Below are 19,402 nucleotides of genomic sequence, written 5' to 3' on the forward strand. Positions count from 1 at the left end.
TTATGGTCCCTTTCAGCCCAAACCACCCCTGGGCTGTTCAGCAAACAGGATCCCCTGTTCTGGACCTGCCTCCAGCTGGGCAGGGAGAGACCCAGCAAGGCACCAGGGCCACGAGGTGCTGGGACTGGGAACAACCTTCACCCTGCAGGATCCAACAGGGAATCCCCAAACAGCCAGGGCAGAGGGGAGCAGGCACAGGAGGGGGGACTGAGCCTCCACTGCAGCCCAGGGAGCCCTGAGCCCCTGCACGGGTGTCCCTGATGGCCTGGACAGGGGAGAGACAGCCAGGCCCTGGGGGGGGTGTGAACAGGGAGCTGTGAGTGTGAGCGTGGAACTGTGAGTGTGAACAGGGAGTTGTGAGTGTGAGTGTGGAACTGTGTGTGTGACCATGGAGCTGTGAGTGTGACCATGGAGCTGTGTGTGTGAACAGGGAGTTGTGTTTGTGAACATGGAGCTGTAAGTGTGAATATGGATCTGTGAGTGTGATGGTGGAGCTGTGAGTGTGACCATGGAGCTGTGAGTGTGAACAGGGAGCTGTGTGTGTGAACATGGATCCTGTTTGTGACCATGGAGCTGTGTGTGAACAGGGAGCTGTGTGTGAACAGGGAGCTGTGAGTGTGACCATGGAGCTGTGAGTGTGAACAGGGACCTGTGTGTGAACATGGACCCTTGTCTGTGAACATGACCCTGTGAGTGTGAACATGGCCCTGTGAGTGTGAACATAGACCTGTGTTTGTGCTGGGGCCACTCCCAGGGAGCCCTGGGTCCAGGGCTGGGGCCCTCAGGAATCCTGACAAACACTGTAGAACTCCTGTGCTCCTCCAAAACAAGGTGGGGAAGGACAGAGCTGTGTCCAGGAGGAGCTGAGGGGTTTGTGCTGCAGGTGGAACCTGTTGGGGCTGACATCACAGAGCTCCCCTGGTGATTGCATTGAGCTGTGTCTCCTTCCCCCCCGCCCAGCACGGGCTTTAACATCATCATGGCAGGCTCCGGGGGAAAGAGCATCTTCCCTGAAAACCCCTACCATATCCCTGGGTGAGTCCATCCAAAACATCCATTTCCAATGCACAAGGCTCTGCTTGGGGTCAGGGAGTGTTTATGGCTCAGGATGTTTTGGGGTTTTTTTAAGACACTATTCCATATTCTATGTATCCATTTTCTGAAGGAGACAGAGATTCGGGGAAAACAGCACCTTACACAGGGGTAGAACTGCAGACACATATGTACATGTCCAGATACATGGCACATGGACAGCAAAGCCAACATGGTTCTTTTTCCCCATTTCTTTTAAGCTGCCAAATGCCAGCAGAGCTCCTGTGCAGGGCTTGGCTTCCAAACTGTCTTAAAATCTGCATGGATTTTTGGAAGTCTCCTTTGACTAAGGGGGTGTAGAGATGTGACACCCTCTGGTCACTGGGCTAGAGCTGGAGCCCTGTCCTGCTGCTGGGGCAGACACTGGGAACTTTTGTCACCTCCTCCATAAATTGGATTTCTTCCCAAAGCTCTTTGGGACACTCTCCTCTAAAGGCTTGGAAGGAAGAAAGCCTGGAAATGAGGCAGGGGGAGAAGGTAAGATGTGAATGGGAGGAATTTGGGATTTGCTGTGAATTAGGACTTTGTGTGGGGGTCCTTGGTGAGACCTGGGCTCGAATGTGCAAAGAGGGTGGCCCCAGGGGAAAAGCAGGTGAATCCCTGGGATTAGCCCAGGCTGAGGGGAGCCCTGGCACAGGGAATGCCAGGCAGGGCTGGGGAGGCAGAGCCTGGGCACAAGGAGAGGATGGAGCTCTTTCCTTGGGGCTGCTGCTCCTGGTGACCCAGCCAGCCCTTCCCCTTGCAGTGACAGGCAGGATTTTCCATTTCTGATCTCTCCACCTTCCCACTTACATAAGCTCTGAGCCTGGGGGGTTTTTTACTCATTTTTGCATTGCTGTGCCCATCTGATGTGACATTCCCTGTGTGCCATCAGAGCTGTGCTGGGGACAGACCAGGGACAGCAAGGAGGGAGCTGTGGCTGGAATGGCAGCCCCAAAATCCCCAATTCCTTTCTTTGCTCAGCCCTGCCTGCCTGCAGCTCCCTCAGGAGCAGCTCCAAGCCCTGGGATGGACACAGCAGCTGGGGCTGCTCCTCTCTGGAGCTGGAGGAGGAGAAGGAAAAGGAGGAGGAGGAGGAGGCAAACCTGCTGCTGTTCGTGTTGGTGCTGTGCTGTGCTCAGCACCCCTGGGTGCTGAGGATGCTGCTTTGCATCTGCTTTGGGTGCTGAGGATGAGGAGGAGCTGCCTGGAGGGCATCCCCAGCAGAACCTGCACTGGGCTGTCACAGGAGCAGGGTTTGTGTCCAGATGTCCCCAGGTGTCCCATGTGCTGCACCCCCTGTGCCAGCAAAGCTACAAACACCCCAAAGAGCCCCAGAGCCAGGCAATGGTCACAGCAGGAGTCTGGAAAGGCACCACAGAGCTCCAGGGACTGGGAAGCCACAGCAGGGATTTGGAAAAGCCACCACAGTGCTCCAGGGACTGGGAGCCTAAACCCAGTGAGTGGGATGGCTTGGGAGGGTCTGGGTGGGCAGGGAAGGGCTCAGTCCATGGATCCTGGGCACAGCCTGGCTCTGCAGAGCTGGGAGGGTTTGGAGACAAGAGAGGATGGCCCAGGGCCAGGGCTGTGCTTGGCAGGGAGGCAGAGCAGGTTTGGGAGTGGTGATGGAGGAGATAGGGCTGAGCAAGGGGGGTGAGAGGGCTCAGCCTCGGGCCAGAGAGGCTTCACTGCTCACAGCCTGAGCCCCAACAGGGCTCCCCAAAAGGGGATCCTCCATCAGCCCCAGCACGGGGCACAACCAGCCCTGCTGAGGCTGATCCTGCCCCAAATTTCACCTGTGCCTCCCTCATGGCAGATCCCCCCTGGCTCAGGTGATCTCTGTTTAATTGCAGGGGAGCAGAGCCCTTTCTCAGCCCAGCCATTATTTTGTCCAGGATCAAAATCCCTCCAGCCATCCTGTAATTATTTGGGCTGTGTCATTTGTGCCCTTGCTCAGTTTATCACTGAGAACCCCTGGGGATGAGGCACCAGGAGGAATCCTGCATGCAGAGTGGGTAAACCTGCCCAGAGTAAATGCACAGCTCTGCTGGCTGCTGTTTAAACTATTTGGAAGGGAAAGGACTTACTCATCATCTTATGATCCTCATGCATCATCTGGCTTTAGCCCCGGATCCACGCTGGGCTCATTGATGGAACATTTCTGTCCATTGCAACTGGCTGCTCTTCCTTCCTTCAGTGCTGGAATAGCATCAGCATTAGGAAATGTGAGACTGGAGCAGCTCGAGTGTCTGATGGTGGCTCAGAGCTCCAGCACCTGCCCTGCCCTTGGCCACAAGTGACAGTGCCCAGCCCAGGGATTGGGCACTGGAGAGATCCCAAAAACTGAGCTGTGTTTGTTCCTGGGACTGACAACCTTCCCTGTGCCCCCTGTGCCTGGGTGGGCTCATCAGCCTGGGCCCCCTCCTTGCTGTGAGCAGAGAGAGGAGGGTGCAAGAGAGGAATTATCCTTATTTCTGAGTTTCAATACTGAACAACAGACAATGGGATTTTCTCAGTAACTCACAGTGTGTCAGAGCAGAGAGACCCTGCTAAGTTTAAACTGGGGCACGTTGAACTGGAAATGGTGTTTTAACTGGGGGACTGTGGATGTTGGTGCTGCCAAAGCCCAGGCTGGGCTGGGAGTGTTCCCATCCACATCCACAGGTGCTGCTCCCTGACCTCACCCATGTTTCTGCATGAACCAGGGACCTGTGCCTGTACATGCCTGAGAGCTGATGAGCAATGTGTGCTGCCAGAGGAGAACATGCATGTGAAACACAGACACTCCCTGCTGGCTCCTGTCACCACACCTGGGCTCTCAGTTCTCCCCCTGTGCTCATCCCATCCTCCCTCCCCTGGGCTCTGCACAGGGCCTGCCCTGGGCACAGACCCTGCAGCAGATCTGCACTGCCAGAGGGCAGGGCTGGATGGGATATTGGGAATTGGGAATTGTTCCCTGTGAGGGTGGGCAGGCCCTGGCACAGGGTGCCCAGAGCAGCTGTGGCTGCCCCTGGATCCCTGGCAGTGCCCAAGGCCAGGCTGGGCAGGGCTGGGAGCACCTGGGACAGTGGGAGGTGTCCCTGCCATGGCAGGGGTGGCACTGGATGGGCTTTAAGGTCCCTCCCAGCCCAGACCAGTCTGGCATTCTCTGAACACCCTGGGCCTGCTCAGATCCTCCATTACCCCAGCACCCCCTGATTTCATTTTATGGCATCTTCTCACTCTCTGTGCATGTTCTGCATTGATTTCTCTTTGTGGGGTTTCCATCATCCAGGTGATCTGTCACCTTGCTCAGTCCTCACCAGGGGCATCCAAACCCCCCCTCCCCTGTGTGAGCCAGACCCTCCCTTTGTGTCCCTGAGCAAACAGCCCGAGGGGCCTGGGCAGCTCCTGGCAGCAGCTGGACAGGGCTGGGAGCACCTGGGACAGTGGGAGGTGTCCCTGCCATGGCAGGGGTGGCACTGGATGGGATTTAAGGTCCCTTCCAACCCAAACCAGTCTGGGATTCCACAATTAACCCCACCAGTGCACATCCCCCACTGCCATCATGCTCATGGCTCCTTTCTGGTTTCCTCCCCAGCTATGGGGGCTATGTTCCCCAGTTCACCTTCACCTTTGGGGACACCTATGGCAGGACCACCCACGAGCTGCTGACAGATCCCAGTGTCAGGAAGAGCCCTCGCTCCCTGCTGGCACCACTGGACTCCAAGGAAAACCTCCTCCAGTACCATTACCACATTGACCACCCAGGTGAGAAAATGGGCCCTGCTAATGAGCACTAATTAATTAATTACCAACGGTGGGCTCTGTCCTTGGATGAAATGGGATTTTTTCCTTGAGGAATCACAGTTCTGACAGCTGGGGAGGAGCAGAGTGAGGTGCTGCAGCTCTTGGCCTCAGCTCATGAGGATGGGGATTCTGGTGTTGTGGAGAGTTTCAGTTCCCAGGTTATCTTCAGTTCAATGAAGATAAGTGATTTTATGGCATATCATTAATTCACTCCCTAATTCTTCCAGAATTCCTGCTGTGGTTTAACCCTGGCTGGCAACCAAACCCCATACAGCTGCCTGCTCACAAATCCAAACCATGGCCTTTATATTCTATAAAGAAAATTACCTCTATCCCAGTCAAACCCAGCACAATTCCACAGGCTGAAATCCATCTTTCTGGGGAAGGTCTGGTCTCCTAAATCAGATTCTTTTCTGTCTCACGTGCCTGGTGCACAGCTCACTCTGCTCCAGCTCTGACAGCTTGGCCTTGATTCTGCCTCTTGCTGCTCCTCCTCAGCTCAGCAGAAGCCTCCTGTGTTTTCCCTTTCCCTCTTTTCCCTATTTTTTCCCTCCTTTTTTTCCTCTTCTTTTCTCTCTTTTTTCCCCCTCTTTTCCCTCTTTTTCCTCTTTTCTTTTTTTCCCTCCTAATTTCCCTCTTTTTCCCTCCTCTTTTCCCTTTTCCCCCCCTCTTTTCCCTTTTCCCCCCCTCTTTTCCCTTTTCCCCCCCTCTTTTCCCTTTTCCCCCCCTCTTTTCCCTTTTCCCCCCCTCTTTTCCCTTTTCCCCCCCTCTTTTCCCTTTCCCCCCCTCTTTTCCCTTTTCCCCCCCTCTTTTCCCTTTTCCCCCCCTCTTTCCCCTCTTTTTTCCCCCTCTTTCCCCTCTTTTCCCTTTCCACTTTGCTAACAGGCCCCACCTCCTCCATCAAGCACAGACAGGCTCATGTGGATTCCCAGCACTGGGAATTTGCAGGAATTTCCTTCCAAGTCCCAGCCCTTTGTGCAGGGTGCTGTGTCCCTCTGAGCAGCCCCAGGCAGGCACTCAGGTCTGCCCTGGGGATGTGCCACCCTTTGGGGACACATGTGCCATCCTTTGGGGACATATTTGCCACATCCCATGGCTGTTTGGATGGCCTGGACAGTGGGAATGAGTTTCCTGCATGCTGAACACAGGGATAAGGTGCCCCTGTGGGATCTGGGTCTTTATTTCCCTACGGATGGCCACATCCAAGTGTTCCTCTCTCATTTCTCACTGGGAATTTGTGTCGTGCAGCTTCTTGGGGCCTCTCTGTTGCTCTGGCCCTGCTCTCCAGGATCAGGCCTGCACTGCACAGCTGGTGTTTACAGGCCTCATTCCTGGAGGTCTGGATTTGCATTTCCTTGGTCTAAAACACAGCTTGGACAGACCCAACTAACCAGTTGACCCAGTTGCTCTCTCATTATTTTGGTTCCCTCCTGGTTGCCAGTGCTGGTGCTCGTGTTTGCTGCTCCTCAGGGAGGTCCTGAAGAACCAGCCCTGGCTGTGCTGACAAGGTCACCCCAGCCCTGCTGCCCAGCTGGGCCTGAGCAATCCCTCCAACCCTGCCAGGTGCTCCTGGTGTCCTCCTGGGTGTTTTGTGGGATTGTTTTATGGGATGGTGATCAAAGAGCTCATGGCAGTGTGGGGCCTGTGGCTCCTTTAGAAAACTCGGTCTCAAGATTTTTTCTCAAGGCCTGGCTTTGATAAAGCCTCACTGATGGGCACCAATACTTTGATAGTTTCTATCAGTTGAATCCCATTTGTTTCCTTGCTGGAAGTACAATCAGGCTCTGCTGTTGGGGATCTCTTCCTTCTGGTGACCAGGGAATGGGCTGGAACTGTGTCACCTCAGGCTGGAGCTCAGGGCAAGGCTCTGCCCCCAGAGGGTGCTGGCACTGCCCAGGCTGCCCAGGGAATGGGCACGGCCCCGAGGCTGCCAGAGCTCCAGGTGATCCCTGTGGGTCCCTCCAGCTCAGGACATTCTGTGATTCCATGAGATCAGCCAGGGATGAGCTGAATTATCCATCATCCATGCTGCAACTGGAACCTGAGCTGAAAATGTGGATATTTCCTCAAATCAGAAGCACTGTGCTCTCCTGGCTTTTCGTTTCGTGCTTCACTGTGCAGCCTTTCAGAATCAATCAGTTTGCAAACCCCAGGGGGATAAAAAGGAGCTCACATGGATTTCTCAAGTACAGAACAGTCTTAAGTTTCCTTCTCCTTTGGTTTGAGGGAGAAAGAGAGTAGATTCAACATTCTTCTTAATAATGAAGTAAAAAATAAACCTGGTTTAAAATTTGCACATTAGATTGAAAAATCATTTTAATCAAGGATATTTCCTTATTTTGGTGCCAGCCTGGATACTTGATAATTCAGTTGCATAGAGCATATTATATATGTTTTCCAAAGTTGTATACAGAATATATATTATTTCTATATATTTATATATATTATATAACATGTATATATGTATATATAACATATATAATAATAATATAAAATGTATATATATATTGGTTTATATATATAACAATGGTTTATATATATAACAATATACTTATATAAAAATAAAGTTGTATACAGAATATATATTATATATATTATTTCTATATATATAATATATATTTATATATAAATATATGTTATATATATTATATCTATTATATCTTACACATATAATAATATATAATGTGTGTATATATAGAATGTGTATATATGTATATATATATAATGTATATATGTGTACATAAATATAAATATGTATAAATATATAAAAATATACACATACATACATACATACACACATTATTATATAATTGTGGGCAGATTACACACCTAAATGCCCACCAGAAATTTATACTCATGCAGAAAAGGGCAGATTTTGCTGATTTCTGTAGATTTTCAGAAATCATGGAATCATTCAGCTTGGACAAAACCTCTAAGAGTATTCCAGCCCTGCAGAGGAATGGGCTGTCTGCAGATGGAGCCTCTGCTGGAAGGGAGCTCCTCATTCCCTCCCCAGGCTCAGCCCTGGGATGCAGATGTGCTCCCAAGGGGAGCTCTCAGGAAGGCTGTAATGATCTGGGAAAAGATGGTCTGTGAGCACAAAAATGGAAGGAATTTGGTTTGTTTTGAAAAAACCAGGCTGACACAGGAACAGTTTTCCAAGAAGGCTGTGGGGTGGAGGATTCTCCTCTGGAGATACAGAGGAGGGGAAAATGAGTTTCACTGCTGGTACAGAGAAAGTGCCTGAGCCAGGGAGGTCACACGGGGCTGGGGAGCCACGTCAGGGGGATTTTTAAGGGGAAATCAGAGAAAAGCTGCCCAGCTCAGCTGTTCCTGCAGAATCTCAAATGACTGGGCTCTGTCCCTGGTTCACAGTGGGGATATTTGGATGTGAGATAATGTTTTTCCAGCCAGTGTTAGAGCAGATCCTTTCCTCGATGAGCAGCAACAGTGCCAGAGCAAGAATTCCTTGGAGGGGGCTCTGTTTGGGGTGGGCTGACACAGCCACGTGGAGTTAAGGATTGAGGCTTTTTCCCCCTTTTAGCTTGGCTGGTGATATTTTACTGTTTCAGTGACAGCTGGAATAAATGTTATTTAACTGGGATTTGTGCTGGATTTCTGTGCAGGCTGGATTATTGATGGGGCTGATGAGGATCAGAGGAAAAATGGAAACAAAACTTGTGAAAAAAGAACTCAGCAGGCATAAGTGTACTGCTCCCAGGATTTGGAAATTGGAGAACCAAGATGGCTACAAGGAATAATGATGCATCCAAAACCCTTGTAGGAATAATATGGAAGCCTGTATGAAGCAGAAATTCCATATCTCATTGTTTCCTGCAGTACATTCTTTATGTATTGCAGCTTCCCTTTGGTTTTTAGTAATTTACATTTAATTTAAATGGAGTTCCTAGTGCGTAGCTATTCTGGGATGTGCATGGAGTGGATCCCTGTGGTCTCTTCCAAGTTGATTTGGTTTTAGTTATTTACATTTAATTTAAATGGAGTTCATAGTGTGTAGCTATTCTGGGATGTGCATGGAGTGGATCCTTGTGGTCTCTTCCAAGTTGATCTGTTCTGGTTCTACCTCCAAGCTCCTCCCCATGGCACGGGGATAACGGGAATGCCTCATCCTCTAACTCAGTGTCTGTCCCTCAGGTTATGTCACCTACCAGACCATCACGAGCCCTCCCGAGATCCCCCTGGGGCCTCAGCCCGTGCCCACAGTGCTGGAGGAGCCGGTGCAGCCCCCCATGGGTGCCCAGGCTGGGCCGTGCCCCCCGGCCGTGCCCGGTGCCCAGCAGGGCTGGCAGAGCCCCCCGGCCGTGCCCGGTGCCCAGCAGGGCTGGCAGAGCCCCCCGGGTGCCCAGCAGGGCTGGCAGCCCCCAGGGCTGGCCCCACACCCTGCAGTCGAGCAGCTGAACAGGGAGCTGGCCATGGCACCCCTGGCACGGCTGCTGGGCAAAGGGACAGGGCCCTGCCAGTGCCAATGTGAAGGGACAAAAACGGTGAGTGGGGCTGGGGGTGAGGGGTGAGGAGGGGATTTCACATGGCTGGGAGTGCCTGTTGGATCATGCCCTTTTCTGACCCACATTATACCCTTTTCTGACCCACAGAATGCTTTTTTCTGACCCAGATTAAGCCCTTTTCTGACCCACATTATGCCCTTTTCTGACCCAGATTAAGCCCTATTCTGACCCACAAAATGCTCTTTTCTGACCCACATTATGCCCTTTTCTGACCCAGAGATGGGGTAACTCAGAGGTCTCTCAAAAGCTTTTATTCCATTTGCAGTCTCATGTGAAGGGTGAGATAATAGGGTTGTTATAATTGATGCTGTTACAATTAGAAGCTAACTATTTGTTAATTACAATACATATAGGTGTATATGTGTATTAAAATATTTAACTAAAGTAGATATAAATGTACATAAACACTATAAGTGTTTTTTGGCTTATTAGCTTTAGCCACACTATGCTGTAAATGCTTTAAAGCTTCTGATTTATGCTATTACAATTAGAAGCTAACTATTCCTTAATTACAATACACTATGAGTGTTTTTTTTGGCTTATAAGCTTTAATAATATTAGCTTTAATTAGCTTTTTACACTATGCTGTGAATGCTTTAAAGCTTCTGATTGTGATGGTGTGAATTATAACATCTGTGTTGTCTCACCCTTCACATGAGACTGAAAATAGAATAAAAGTTTTTAAAATGCCACTCAGTTGCTACATCTCTGAGTCAGAAAAGGGGTTAATCCAGCAAATGGCAAGGGCACAAAAAGTTAGGAGTTTGTGTAGGAAAAGATCAGACACACAAATATTTCCAGCAGCAGCCAATCTACTCCATCTTCAGGAAATAGTTTTGATCATTAATTACACTTCCCAATCAAAAAGGCTTAATTTCTCCTTTGGGTGGGTTTGGTTTTAATCTCAGTCCCTAAACTTGTGTTATGCTGTGTTGGGCAGCCAGGCTTGTGCTTCCTTAGGGTGTCCTTGGATGCTGCCCTCCTCCTCCTCCTCCTCCTCCTCCTCCAACCAGAGCAGTCCCAGCACCTTTGGTTGGGTTCCTGCCCTCACCTGAATTTCCCACCATCATTGCCTCTCCTTTGAACACCAGTACCGGGGTTTGCCTGTTGAACTGGGGGCTGTTGAGCACAGCACAGCCAAATATCCCTCCAGACCAACAAGTTTCATGCTGCTCTTTTTGTTTGATTGGAGGGTTTTTCTGTTTTGGTGGGGTTTTTTGTTTGTTTGTTTTGGGGTCTGTTTGTTTGTTGGTTTGGTTTGGTTTAATTTTTATTTTATTTATTATTTTTTAATAAACCATTTCTTGTCTCTGGAGCCAGTGGCAGCCTCTGTCACGTTCTTGCAGAAATCCCAGGATTTCTGCAAATCCTCTGAAGGCAGAGATTAGAGGTTTGACGTATGGAGTCAAAAGCTGGCTTGGATGTAAATCCCAAGAAGGGGCATTCCTGCTCCTTGCCCTCAGAAACAGATTTACCCAGGAGCTCACTGCCAAAGCTCCCCCTGGATTTTGCAAACCCCTTCTAGGTCTGCTACTTGCTCCTCTCGTAATTTGGCTTTCCCAGAAATGGCTGGGGAGGCTCTTGGGGTGAAGCTGGGAAGAACTGGAAATGGGAGCTGCCATTCCCAGCCCTGGCAGTGATTTCAGCAGTGCAGCCGAGGGCAGAAGCAGGTTTTACTGGTGTTTGATTTGATTTCTCTCTTTGTTTTGAGCAGCTGGAAACCGGAGGTGTGGCACTGCCAGGAGGGGTTGCAGCAGCAGATTACACCTTGCCAGTGCTGCCAGTGCCCAATGCCATCCGACAGAAAGCCACCTTAGGTAAAGCACAGCCAGGGCACCTGCAGCTCTCTGAGGACATGGTGTGACCCTTCTGCCCAGGGGAAACCTCAGTGGCATTGCCCAGTGGCTCCAGCTTGTTTGGGATGGAAAATATAAAAATATCCCTGCTGCTCTCCCTGCAAGGGTGTTCCTTTGGGATGGTGTCACCTTTGGGATGCTGTCACCCTGTGGATGCTGTCACCCTTTAGGATACTCTGTCACCCTGGGGATGCTGTCACCCTTTGGGATGTTGTCACCCTTTGGGATTCTGTCATCCCTGTGGATGCTGTCACCCTTTGGGATGCTGTCACTCCTTGGGATGTTGTCACTCTGTAGATGTGGTCACCCTTTGGGTTGCTGTCACCCTGTGGAAGCTGTCACCCCTTGGGATGCTGTCACCCTGGGGATGCTGTCACCCTTTGGGATGCTCTGTCACCCTTTAGGATGCTGTCACCCCTTGGGATACTGTCACCCCTTGGGATGCTGTCACCCTTTGCCCATGGGCAGTGGAAGGGATTCAGGAACCAACTCATTTCCCTGCAGGTGGTGAGGAGAGCTGTCCTTGGGCTCTGCCCCACCCTGCTGGGGTGGTTTCCATCTCCTAGAAATGAGATGTTTTCCTGAACCACCAAATCCACACACAGGGGAGCATGGCACCACCACAAAGGTGTAAAATGTGTCCCACAAAGGGTGTTCTACATCTTCCCCCCTGCTCCGGGAGAACATTCCTGTGCAGCAGGAGGGATAAGATGGTGATGGGCTGATCCCCTTCACAGATCCCACTGCAGCAGGTGGCATCCTTCACTCTGCACTACAGGGATCACAATATCCCAGTTAAAATGAGACACTGTCCAGCCTTTAGGGTGCAGAAGGCAAATTTCCCTCTCCAAAGCATTCCTTTGGAAAGAGGGAGTTTGGGCTGCTTTCAGGTTCTACCTCGCTAGGTTTTGTGTAGTTTTAGACTTTATAAAGTTTCTCTTGTGGGAATTTGTTGGATGGGCAGAGGAGATGAGGAAAAAAGGTTGGACATGCCATTGTTAGCCCCTGAGTGTGTATTAAACTGGGAGAAAACATGGAAGAGCTGTAGATGTTAAAAAAAAAAAAAAAAGGACTAAGAAAATGAAATTCTTCTTCCATACCATGTGCAGACTAACAAAAATGAGTTCAGGTCATTGTGTTCTCCTTGGGAATCATAAGGCAAAAAATCTCTTTCAGAGAAGATACCTCACATGTGAGAGTTAATTTTACAGTTTCAACAGGTTCATTTTTCCTTCCTATACTTTAAGGTTTTATATTCATCCCAGGCTCCTCTACTCTCAGAGTGCTTGATCTTTAAATGAGCTCTGTATGTTCTCAAGCAGAAAATGTTCTCTTTTGCCTCCTCCCAAAGGGTACACTGGCTACATCCCCTGCTCCCTGGACAACGTTGGCATGACCTACCTGCTGGGTGTGAAGAAAGCCATGCAGGAATTTGACCGTCGCCAGGTAAATTATGGATTATTGGAATGAGGATGTGCATAATGCTGGTGCTGAATTTTCCGGAGCAGGATTAGAACTGGGGTACAAGCACAAGCAAAATCAAATGCTGTTAGTTAACATTGAAAAAAAACACCAGCAATTAAATTCTGTAACTTGTTTCCTTGGGACATTAAGGAATGGTAAATGAGTTCATAAAAGGATTAAGGAAATGTAGTGAGGGCTGGGTCAAGAGTAGCTGTTAAAAACGTTGCTCTGGGTGCAGAAATACAGGATGCAACTGTGTGCACTTCCTTTATAGAAAATACCTCTCCTCTGTCTGGTTGGCAGTGCTGGTGACTTCCTGTGATATGTCATTTATTTGGTTGTAAGGCTTTCTCCTTTCCTAACACAATTTGTCTTAAAGGGATCTTGACCTTCTTCCTCCTCCTTTTGGGAAGGATGCAGAAATATCCCTCCTGAAAAGCTGTTGTCCCCTTGCCGTAAGAGCTCCCACACGGTGACACACAATCCTCGGCACGGAAAGGGAGATCCCTCCTGCAGCAGCTGAGTTTGCATTCAGAGCTGCACAGCCCTCCCTGCCCCCAGCATGGCGTGACATCCTGGGATGCAGAGAGAACCTGGGATGCAGCGGGATCTCTGGGGTGCAATGTGATTCCCGGGGTGCAGCAGGATCCTTGGATGCAGTGAGATCCTGGGGTGCAGCGTGATCTCTGGGATGCAGTGTGATTCCCAGGATGCACAGAGATCCCTGGGGTGCAGGGGGATGCCCGGGGCGCAGTGTGATTCCTGGGGTGCAGTGAGATCCCCGGGATGCAGATTCCCGGGGTGCAGAGGGATCTCTGGGGTGCAGCAGGATTCCCGGGGTGCAGTGTCATTCCCAGGATGCGGTGTGATCCCTGGGATGCAGAGGGATCCCTGAGGTGCAGAGGGATCCCTGGGATACAGTGAGATTCCTGGGGTGCAGAGAGATCCCCGTGGTGCAGTGTAATTCCCGGGGTGCAGTGAGATCCTTGGATGCAGTGATACCCCTGGGGTGCAGAGGGATTCCCGGGGTGCAGTGAGACCTATGGGATGCAGCGGGATCTCTGGGGTGCAGTGTGATCCTGGGGGTACAGTGTCATTCCCGGGGTGCAGAGGGATCCCTGGGATGCAGTGTGATCCCTGGGATGCAGTGTGATTCCTGGGGTGCAGTGTCATTCCCAGGATTCAGCAGCCTCTCAGGTCCAGCTGATCAGCGCATTAACCCCAGGCTGAGCCCCCCAAGTCCCTGCTGCTCCCCGGGCCCCACGGCCGTGCCTCCATCCCCTCCATCCCTGAGCACAGGGGGCTGATGTAGGAAAAGCATCCCGGGCTGAGGGTTCCCAGCTCGGAGGAATCATCCGGGCAGAACTGAGCGGGGAGAGCAGCGCCGAGCTCTGCATGAGCTGCATTCCCTGCGCTGCTGCTGTCTGCTTCCCTGCTGCCGTGAATAGGAATTGAAATGGAGCAAACGGAACAAAACCCGGGCATTTATCCCTGAGTGTGCTGCGTGCCACCCTTCCTGCCCCGCTGCCCTCGGACACGCCTGCCGTGCCCTGGATCAGCCGGGGAGGGTCCGTCTGTCCATCCGTCCGTCCGTGCGGGATGCAGCGCTCCGGGCTGCGGGGCTCGGCAGACGCGCTGAAGGGAGGAGAATCACACCACAATTCCAGCTAAGATGGCTTCTGACTTCAAGCCACTAATCTGCTGCCCTAAATCTTCGTTGTCCTCGGTTACAGATGTGCCATGGATCGCTGCTCACTGCCTGCAGCGGGCACGGCAGAAACCCCCGAGGAGCCGCAGCCTGGGCTCCATCCCAGCACAAAGGGCTCGGTGTGCTGGGTCCGTGACCCACATCCCTGCTCCACACCCCAAACACAGCTCCAGGGCCACCTTTAGGGCTTCTGTGACACCCAGCTGTGACACCCATCCTGCTGGCCAGCCTCAGAGGGCAGGAGATGATTTGCACTCTTCCTTCAGTTAATGCTCCCTAGGCTGTTCCTGTTGGTGGGACTCATGGAAACACAAAGGGGGTGAAGCCCAAACACAGCCACAGCACAGGAACACCAGGGACAGCAGAGCAGGAGCTTTGGAACTTGGGGATGATCCCCAAGGGAATAAATCAGGATCAGGATCCCAAGGACAGCACCTGGGCCATGCTGTGGCCATGGGGGACGAGCTGGCAGGGACTGCTGCCAACACCTGCCAGGAGAAAAATTTATGGAGTGCAAAAAGGGACAATGCAATGTAGCTCTTAATTAGAAAAAAAGCAGGACTGGAAGGAGAATTGCTTTATGTTGGCTTAAATATTTTATATAATGCAGAGTCAAAGCACATGACTTTGGTAAAAATAGTGTGTTTTAAAATAAACCATTCCATGCTGTTGTGGGCTCTTTTTTGTTTTGTTTTCCAGCTTTTGGAGAGAAATCCACCTTACACGTTGGGTAGGAGATTCCCTCTGACACACTGGCCAGACACCAAAATTTACACCCGCGCTGGACTCATCCCCAACTACATGGGCTTTGTACCACGTAAGTTCATCAGCTGAGTGAAAATAAAAGTCACTAATGCTAATTACTGGGTTAAGTGGTGCTGTTACTGGCTGGAGTTTCATAGCAGTGAACAATCACTGAGGTGTTCCATGTGGGTTTTTTCTGGTCTGTGCTGAGCTGCTGGGGACTCTGCCATGCCCTGGCTGCAGGAGAGCCCAGCATTCCCACTGCCAGCCTCTCCCAGGCTTCACATTTCCAGCCACCATTCCCCACCCAGGCTCAGTGACATCCCACCTGTCACGTGCCAGGAAAGGGGTTTGCTCTAAAAACTTGAAGTCTGATAAAAAGGAAAAAGTAGATGGTGTGAAGGGGTCGAGAAAGCACAGAAAGTGGAGGGAAATGGTTTTTGCCATCAGGACAGGTCCCTGCCTGAGCTCTGTCCTGGGCTGCCTGAAAGGAGAGCTCTGGAGGAATTTTGTGTGTAAGGGGAAGGTGTGTCCATGCACCTGGAAGCATTAATGTACCAGGTTAAAAAATCTCAACAAATCAGCAATTAATGCTTTGCTGTGTTTGGTCACAGCTCAATAATGTGGGTGGGAAATCATGTTCAGCTGGGAAGAAATGGACTCACTGCTCATCCTTGCTGCAGTGCAGAGGGGAAAATGGGAGAAGATATGAAATGTGGCAGGATTGAAAGCAGTGGGAAAACAACTCTGCAGGCAGGGCTGGGCTGTGGCTGCTGGGGAGGCTGAGCCCAGAGAGGAGAATGTTGAGTGCAGGTGTGACACTGGGCCCTGCTCTGCAGACATTCTCACTTCCCTGCTCTGGAGCCACCAGTCAGCACAGTTTTAACTGCTCCAACCAGTCCGGCTCTGGGTGGAGAAAATTAATTAAGGCAGAAAACCTTCAAACAAAAGCAGTTATAATTTAGAACACTGAACAGAATTTTTTCAGCAGGGAAGGAGCCTTTTCCCTCCCTCCTGTCCAGCTCCTTGGTGACAGCTTTGTCACTTGAAGCAGCACCAAACATTGATTCCATTAATTATAAAAACCTGCTGTTAGTACAGGGTTTTCATGAGACATATCAGTCCCGAACACCTGTCAGGTGTTCAGCTCACCCAAACAGCAGAGGCTGCACAAACACCTCATTATCCAAACCTCAGCTGTGGTTTCTGAAATCACTGCAGCAGGGCTGTGCGCACAGGACAGCTTTGGTGTCACTTGTGACAGTGCACCCAGCACCCTTGGGCCAGGCCAGGGCTGCCTGCTGGGGTTGCAGTGCTGAGGAGCTGCAGTGGAGCAGCTCAGCTGCTGCAGGAACACCAAACACCCAGTGCTGGGTGCAGCTCTGTGGCACCATTTTGTGCCCAGGCAGCTCAAAGCTCCTGTGACCCCTGCTCAGCTCCTGCCAGGCCCAGCTGCACCAGGCCACAGGCAGGTACCTAAATTTAGACACAGCCTGAGTTAATCCCACCCTCCCTGCTAAATGTGCCCCCCTCCAGCAGTACCTGAATGTAAGAGAACACCAGGGAACATCTTTAGTCCCCACACCAGACTGACACCATGGCAGTGACACAGCAGAGGCACCTGGCTGAGGGCAGGGACAGAAGGGGGGGGGACATGGACAGGGTGACAGTGCTAGTGCTAAGCCCCATGTTTTATTGATTTTGTGTTCCAGATCTGCAGGACATCTGTGGGCTCACCTATGGGGACGGCACGCGGGAGTCGTACCGCTGGGAACAGAGGAGACGGGGACTTGCACTGTGAAAACTGCTTTAATGGTGCCTGTACAGCATTGGGAGTGACTCGGAAACAGCAATAATAACACAACACAAACAGAACTTTTTGAATGAGAGAGTTCATACAACTTTAAACAAAATTTACAGGTGTTCAACTGCATAGCTTTACTCTGCCTCCTCCTCAGCCTCCTCCTCGAACTCTCCCTCCTCCTCAGCTGTGGCGTCCTGGTACTGCTGGTACTCAGACACCAGGTCGTTCATGTTGCTCTCAGCCTCTGTGAACTCCATCTCGTCCATGCCCTCGCCCGTGTACCAGTGCAGGAAAGCCTTTCTGCGGAACATCGCAGTGAACTGCTCAGAAATGCGTTTGAACAGCTCCTGGATGGCCGTGCTGTTGCCAATGAAGGTGGCAGACATTTTGAGGCCGCGAGGTGGAATGTCACAGACTGCTGTCTTAACGTTATTAGGGATCCATTCAACAAAATAGCTGCTATTTTTGTTCTGAACGTTCAGCATCTGCTCATCCACCTCTTTCATGGACATGCGGCCCCTAAAGACAGCGGCCACCGTCAGATAGCGGCCGTGACGAGGGTCACACGCCGCCATCATGTTCTTGGCATCGAACATCTGCTGGGTGAGCTCTGGCACGGTTAGAGCCCGGTACTGCTGGCTGCCACGGCTGGTGAGCGGGGCAAAACCGGGCATGAAAAAGTGCAGACGTGGGAAGGGAACCATGTTCACTGCCAGCTTCCGCAGGTCAGCGTTGAGCTGGCCCGGGAACCGCAGGCAGGTGGTGACACCGCTCATGGTGGCTGACACGAGGTGGTTCAGATCACCGTAGGTGGGGGTCGTTAACTTCAGTGTTCTGAAGCAAATGTCGTACAGCGCCTCGTTATCGATACAGTACGTCTCATCCGTGTTCTCCACCAGCTGGTGCACCGACAGCGTGGCGTTGTAGGGCTCTACTACAGTATCTGACACTTTAGGGGAGGGCACCACACTGAAAGTATTCATAATTCGGTCTGGGTACTCCTCACGGATTTTGCTGATGAGAAGGGTACCCATGCCAGAGCCTGTGCCACCACCCAGAGAGTGAGTAAGCTGAAAGCCCTGGAGACAATCACAGCTTTCTGCCTCCTTCCTTACAACATCTAACACCGAATCGACTAATTCAGCACCTTCCGTATAATGGCCCTTTGCCCAGTTGTTTCCTGCTCCGCTCTGACCTGGAAAAGAGCCATTTTCGTATTAGATTACGGTCACTGCTTCCTGCTTATTGCTTGCAAGCAAAGCCTAAGAGCATCAGGCTCGATGAAAGCTTTCATCTTATCGAGCGCAGGGCTGTGGTTTCACACAGGCACCTCTGCAGTGGCTCGCCAGACACAAGCAAACATTAATTATCAATGATACAGCAGCCACTCCATTTCTCCCGGTGGCACGCACGGAGGCGGTAACGAAAAACCGAAAAGCAATGACCTCTGGTGCCACCTGGAAGCTGCTCCCAGCCGCAATCCCGGTATTCCACGCCAGGATTAGCCCCGTCCGGGCCGGTCCCTCAGAGCATGTGCGGCGGGGCAGCCCCGCAGTGCCCTGCCCGCCCCACCCGCCGTTCCTCCCGCCCCCGCGCACTCACCGAACACGAAGTTGTCTGGCCTGAATATCTGCCCGAAAGGCCCGGAGCGCACCGAGTCCATGGTACCGGGCTCCAGGTCCACCAGCACGGCGCGGGGCACGTACTTGCCGCCTGCAACACAGGGAGAGCCATGACTGCCGCGCCGGGGGGGCCGGGGGGAGCACGGTGGGGCGCGTCCGGGCCCTACCTGTGGCCTCATTGTAGTAGACATTGATGCGCTCCAGCTGCAGGTCGCTGTCCCCGTGGTAGGTGCCGGTGGGGTCGATACCATGTTCGTCGCTGATCACCTCCCAGAACTGCCGAAGAGAAGCGCGTCAGCGGCGGCCACGCCGGACCGGGCACGCTCCCCTCCCGCCCCCGCGCCCTCCTTCCCCGCCCGGACCTTGGCTCCGATCTGGTTTCCGCATTGCCCGGCCTGCAGGTGCACAATCTCTCTCATGATGGCGGCAGCTCCGAGCGTTCACCACAACCCCAGATTTTCCCCAACCGACTCTGGCTGCGTGAGGCAACCGCCAGCCCTTATATAGCAGCGGAATGCGCGCGCAGCCTTCTTCTCCCCGCCCAGGCGGGCACTCGCAACAACGATTGGATGCCTATAGCGAGGCTCTACAAATGAGAGAATCTAATTGGCTGCGCCGCTGTCACTCAAACCGACGGCTCCTATTCGCCCCGCCCACCTGTCTGTTGGCTTTACAGTTAGGCAACCGGGAGCCGCGAGTGCCCGCCTCAGCTCGCTCACGGCGTTTCTGATTGGCTCAATTGAATGATTGATGTCGAAGCCGATTGGCTGCCGCCCGTGGGGGATGAGCTAACGCCGTTTGATTGGCGGAGAACGAAG

General features: G+C 51.9%; 2 protein-coding genes across 2 annotated transcripts; one reads left to right on the forward strand and one right to left on the reverse strand.

Moving 5' to 3' along the window:
- The first annotated feature begins 979 nt into the window (after nucleotides 1-979).
- Nucleotides 980-16,959, forward strand: CIMIP2A (ciliary microtubule inner protein 2A). The gene is made up of 8 exons (XM_059486666.1): nucleotides 980-1,035; nucleotides 4,652-4,821; nucleotides 9,016-9,114; nucleotides 9,268-9,365; nucleotides 11,101-11,203; nucleotides 12,594-12,688; nucleotides 15,114-15,231; nucleotides 16,871-16,959. The coding sequence occupies exons 1-8, from the start codon at nucleotides 980-982 to the stop codon at nucleotides 16,957-16,959; spliced, it is 828 nt and encodes a 275-aa protein (XP_059342649.1).
- Nucleotides 16,949-19,071, reverse strand: TUBB4B (tubulin beta 4B class IVb). The gene is made up of 4 exons (XM_059486145.1): nucleotides 18,947-19,071; nucleotides 18,752-18,860; nucleotides 18,565-18,675; nucleotides 16,949-18,157 (listed from the first exon to the last, which is right to left on the reverse strand). The coding sequence occupies exons 1-4, from the start codon at nucleotides 19,001-19,003 to the stop codon at nucleotides 17,097-17,099; spliced, it is 1,338 nt and encodes a 445-aa protein (XP_059342128.1). The 5' UTR covers nucleotides 19,004-19,071; the 3' UTR covers nucleotides 16,949-17,096.
- Between the last annotated feature and the right edge of the window lie 331 nt (nucleotides 19,072-19,402).

This window comes from Ammospiza nelsoni, chromosome 20 (assembly GCF_027579445.1).
Source record: "Ammospiza nelsoni isolate bAmmNel1 chromosome 20, bAmmNel1.pri, whole genome shotgun sequence".
Taxonomy (NCBI): Eukaryota; Metazoa; Chordata; class Aves; order Passeriformes; family Passerellidae; genus Ammospiza; species Ammospiza nelsoni.

Coding starts and splice junctions, on each gene's coding strand:
- CIMIP2A (XM_059486666.1), top strand. CDS start 980: ATGGCAGGCTCCGGGGGAAAGAGCATCTTCCCTGAAAACCCCTACCAT. Junction 9,115..9,267: donor GCCGGTGCAGCCCCCCATGG/GTGCCCAGGCTG, acceptor CACACCCTGCAG/TCGAGCAGCTGAACAGGGAG. Junction 15,232..16,870: donor CTACATGGGCTTTGTACCAC/GTAAGTTCATCA, acceptor TTTGTGTTCCAG/ATCTGCAGGACATCTGTGGG.
- TUBB4B (XM_059486145.1), bottom strand. CDS start 19,003: ATGAGAGAGATTGTGCACCTGCAGGCCGGGCAATGCGGAAACCAGATC. Junction 18,861..18,946: donor GAAACCAGATCGGAGCCAAG/GTCCGGGCGGGG, acceptor TCTCTTCGGCAG/TTCTGGGAGGTGATCAGCGA. Junction 18,676..18,751: donor CTACTACAATGAGGCCACAG/GTAGGGCCCGGA, acceptor CCTGTGTTGCAG/GCGGCAAGTACGTGCCCCGC.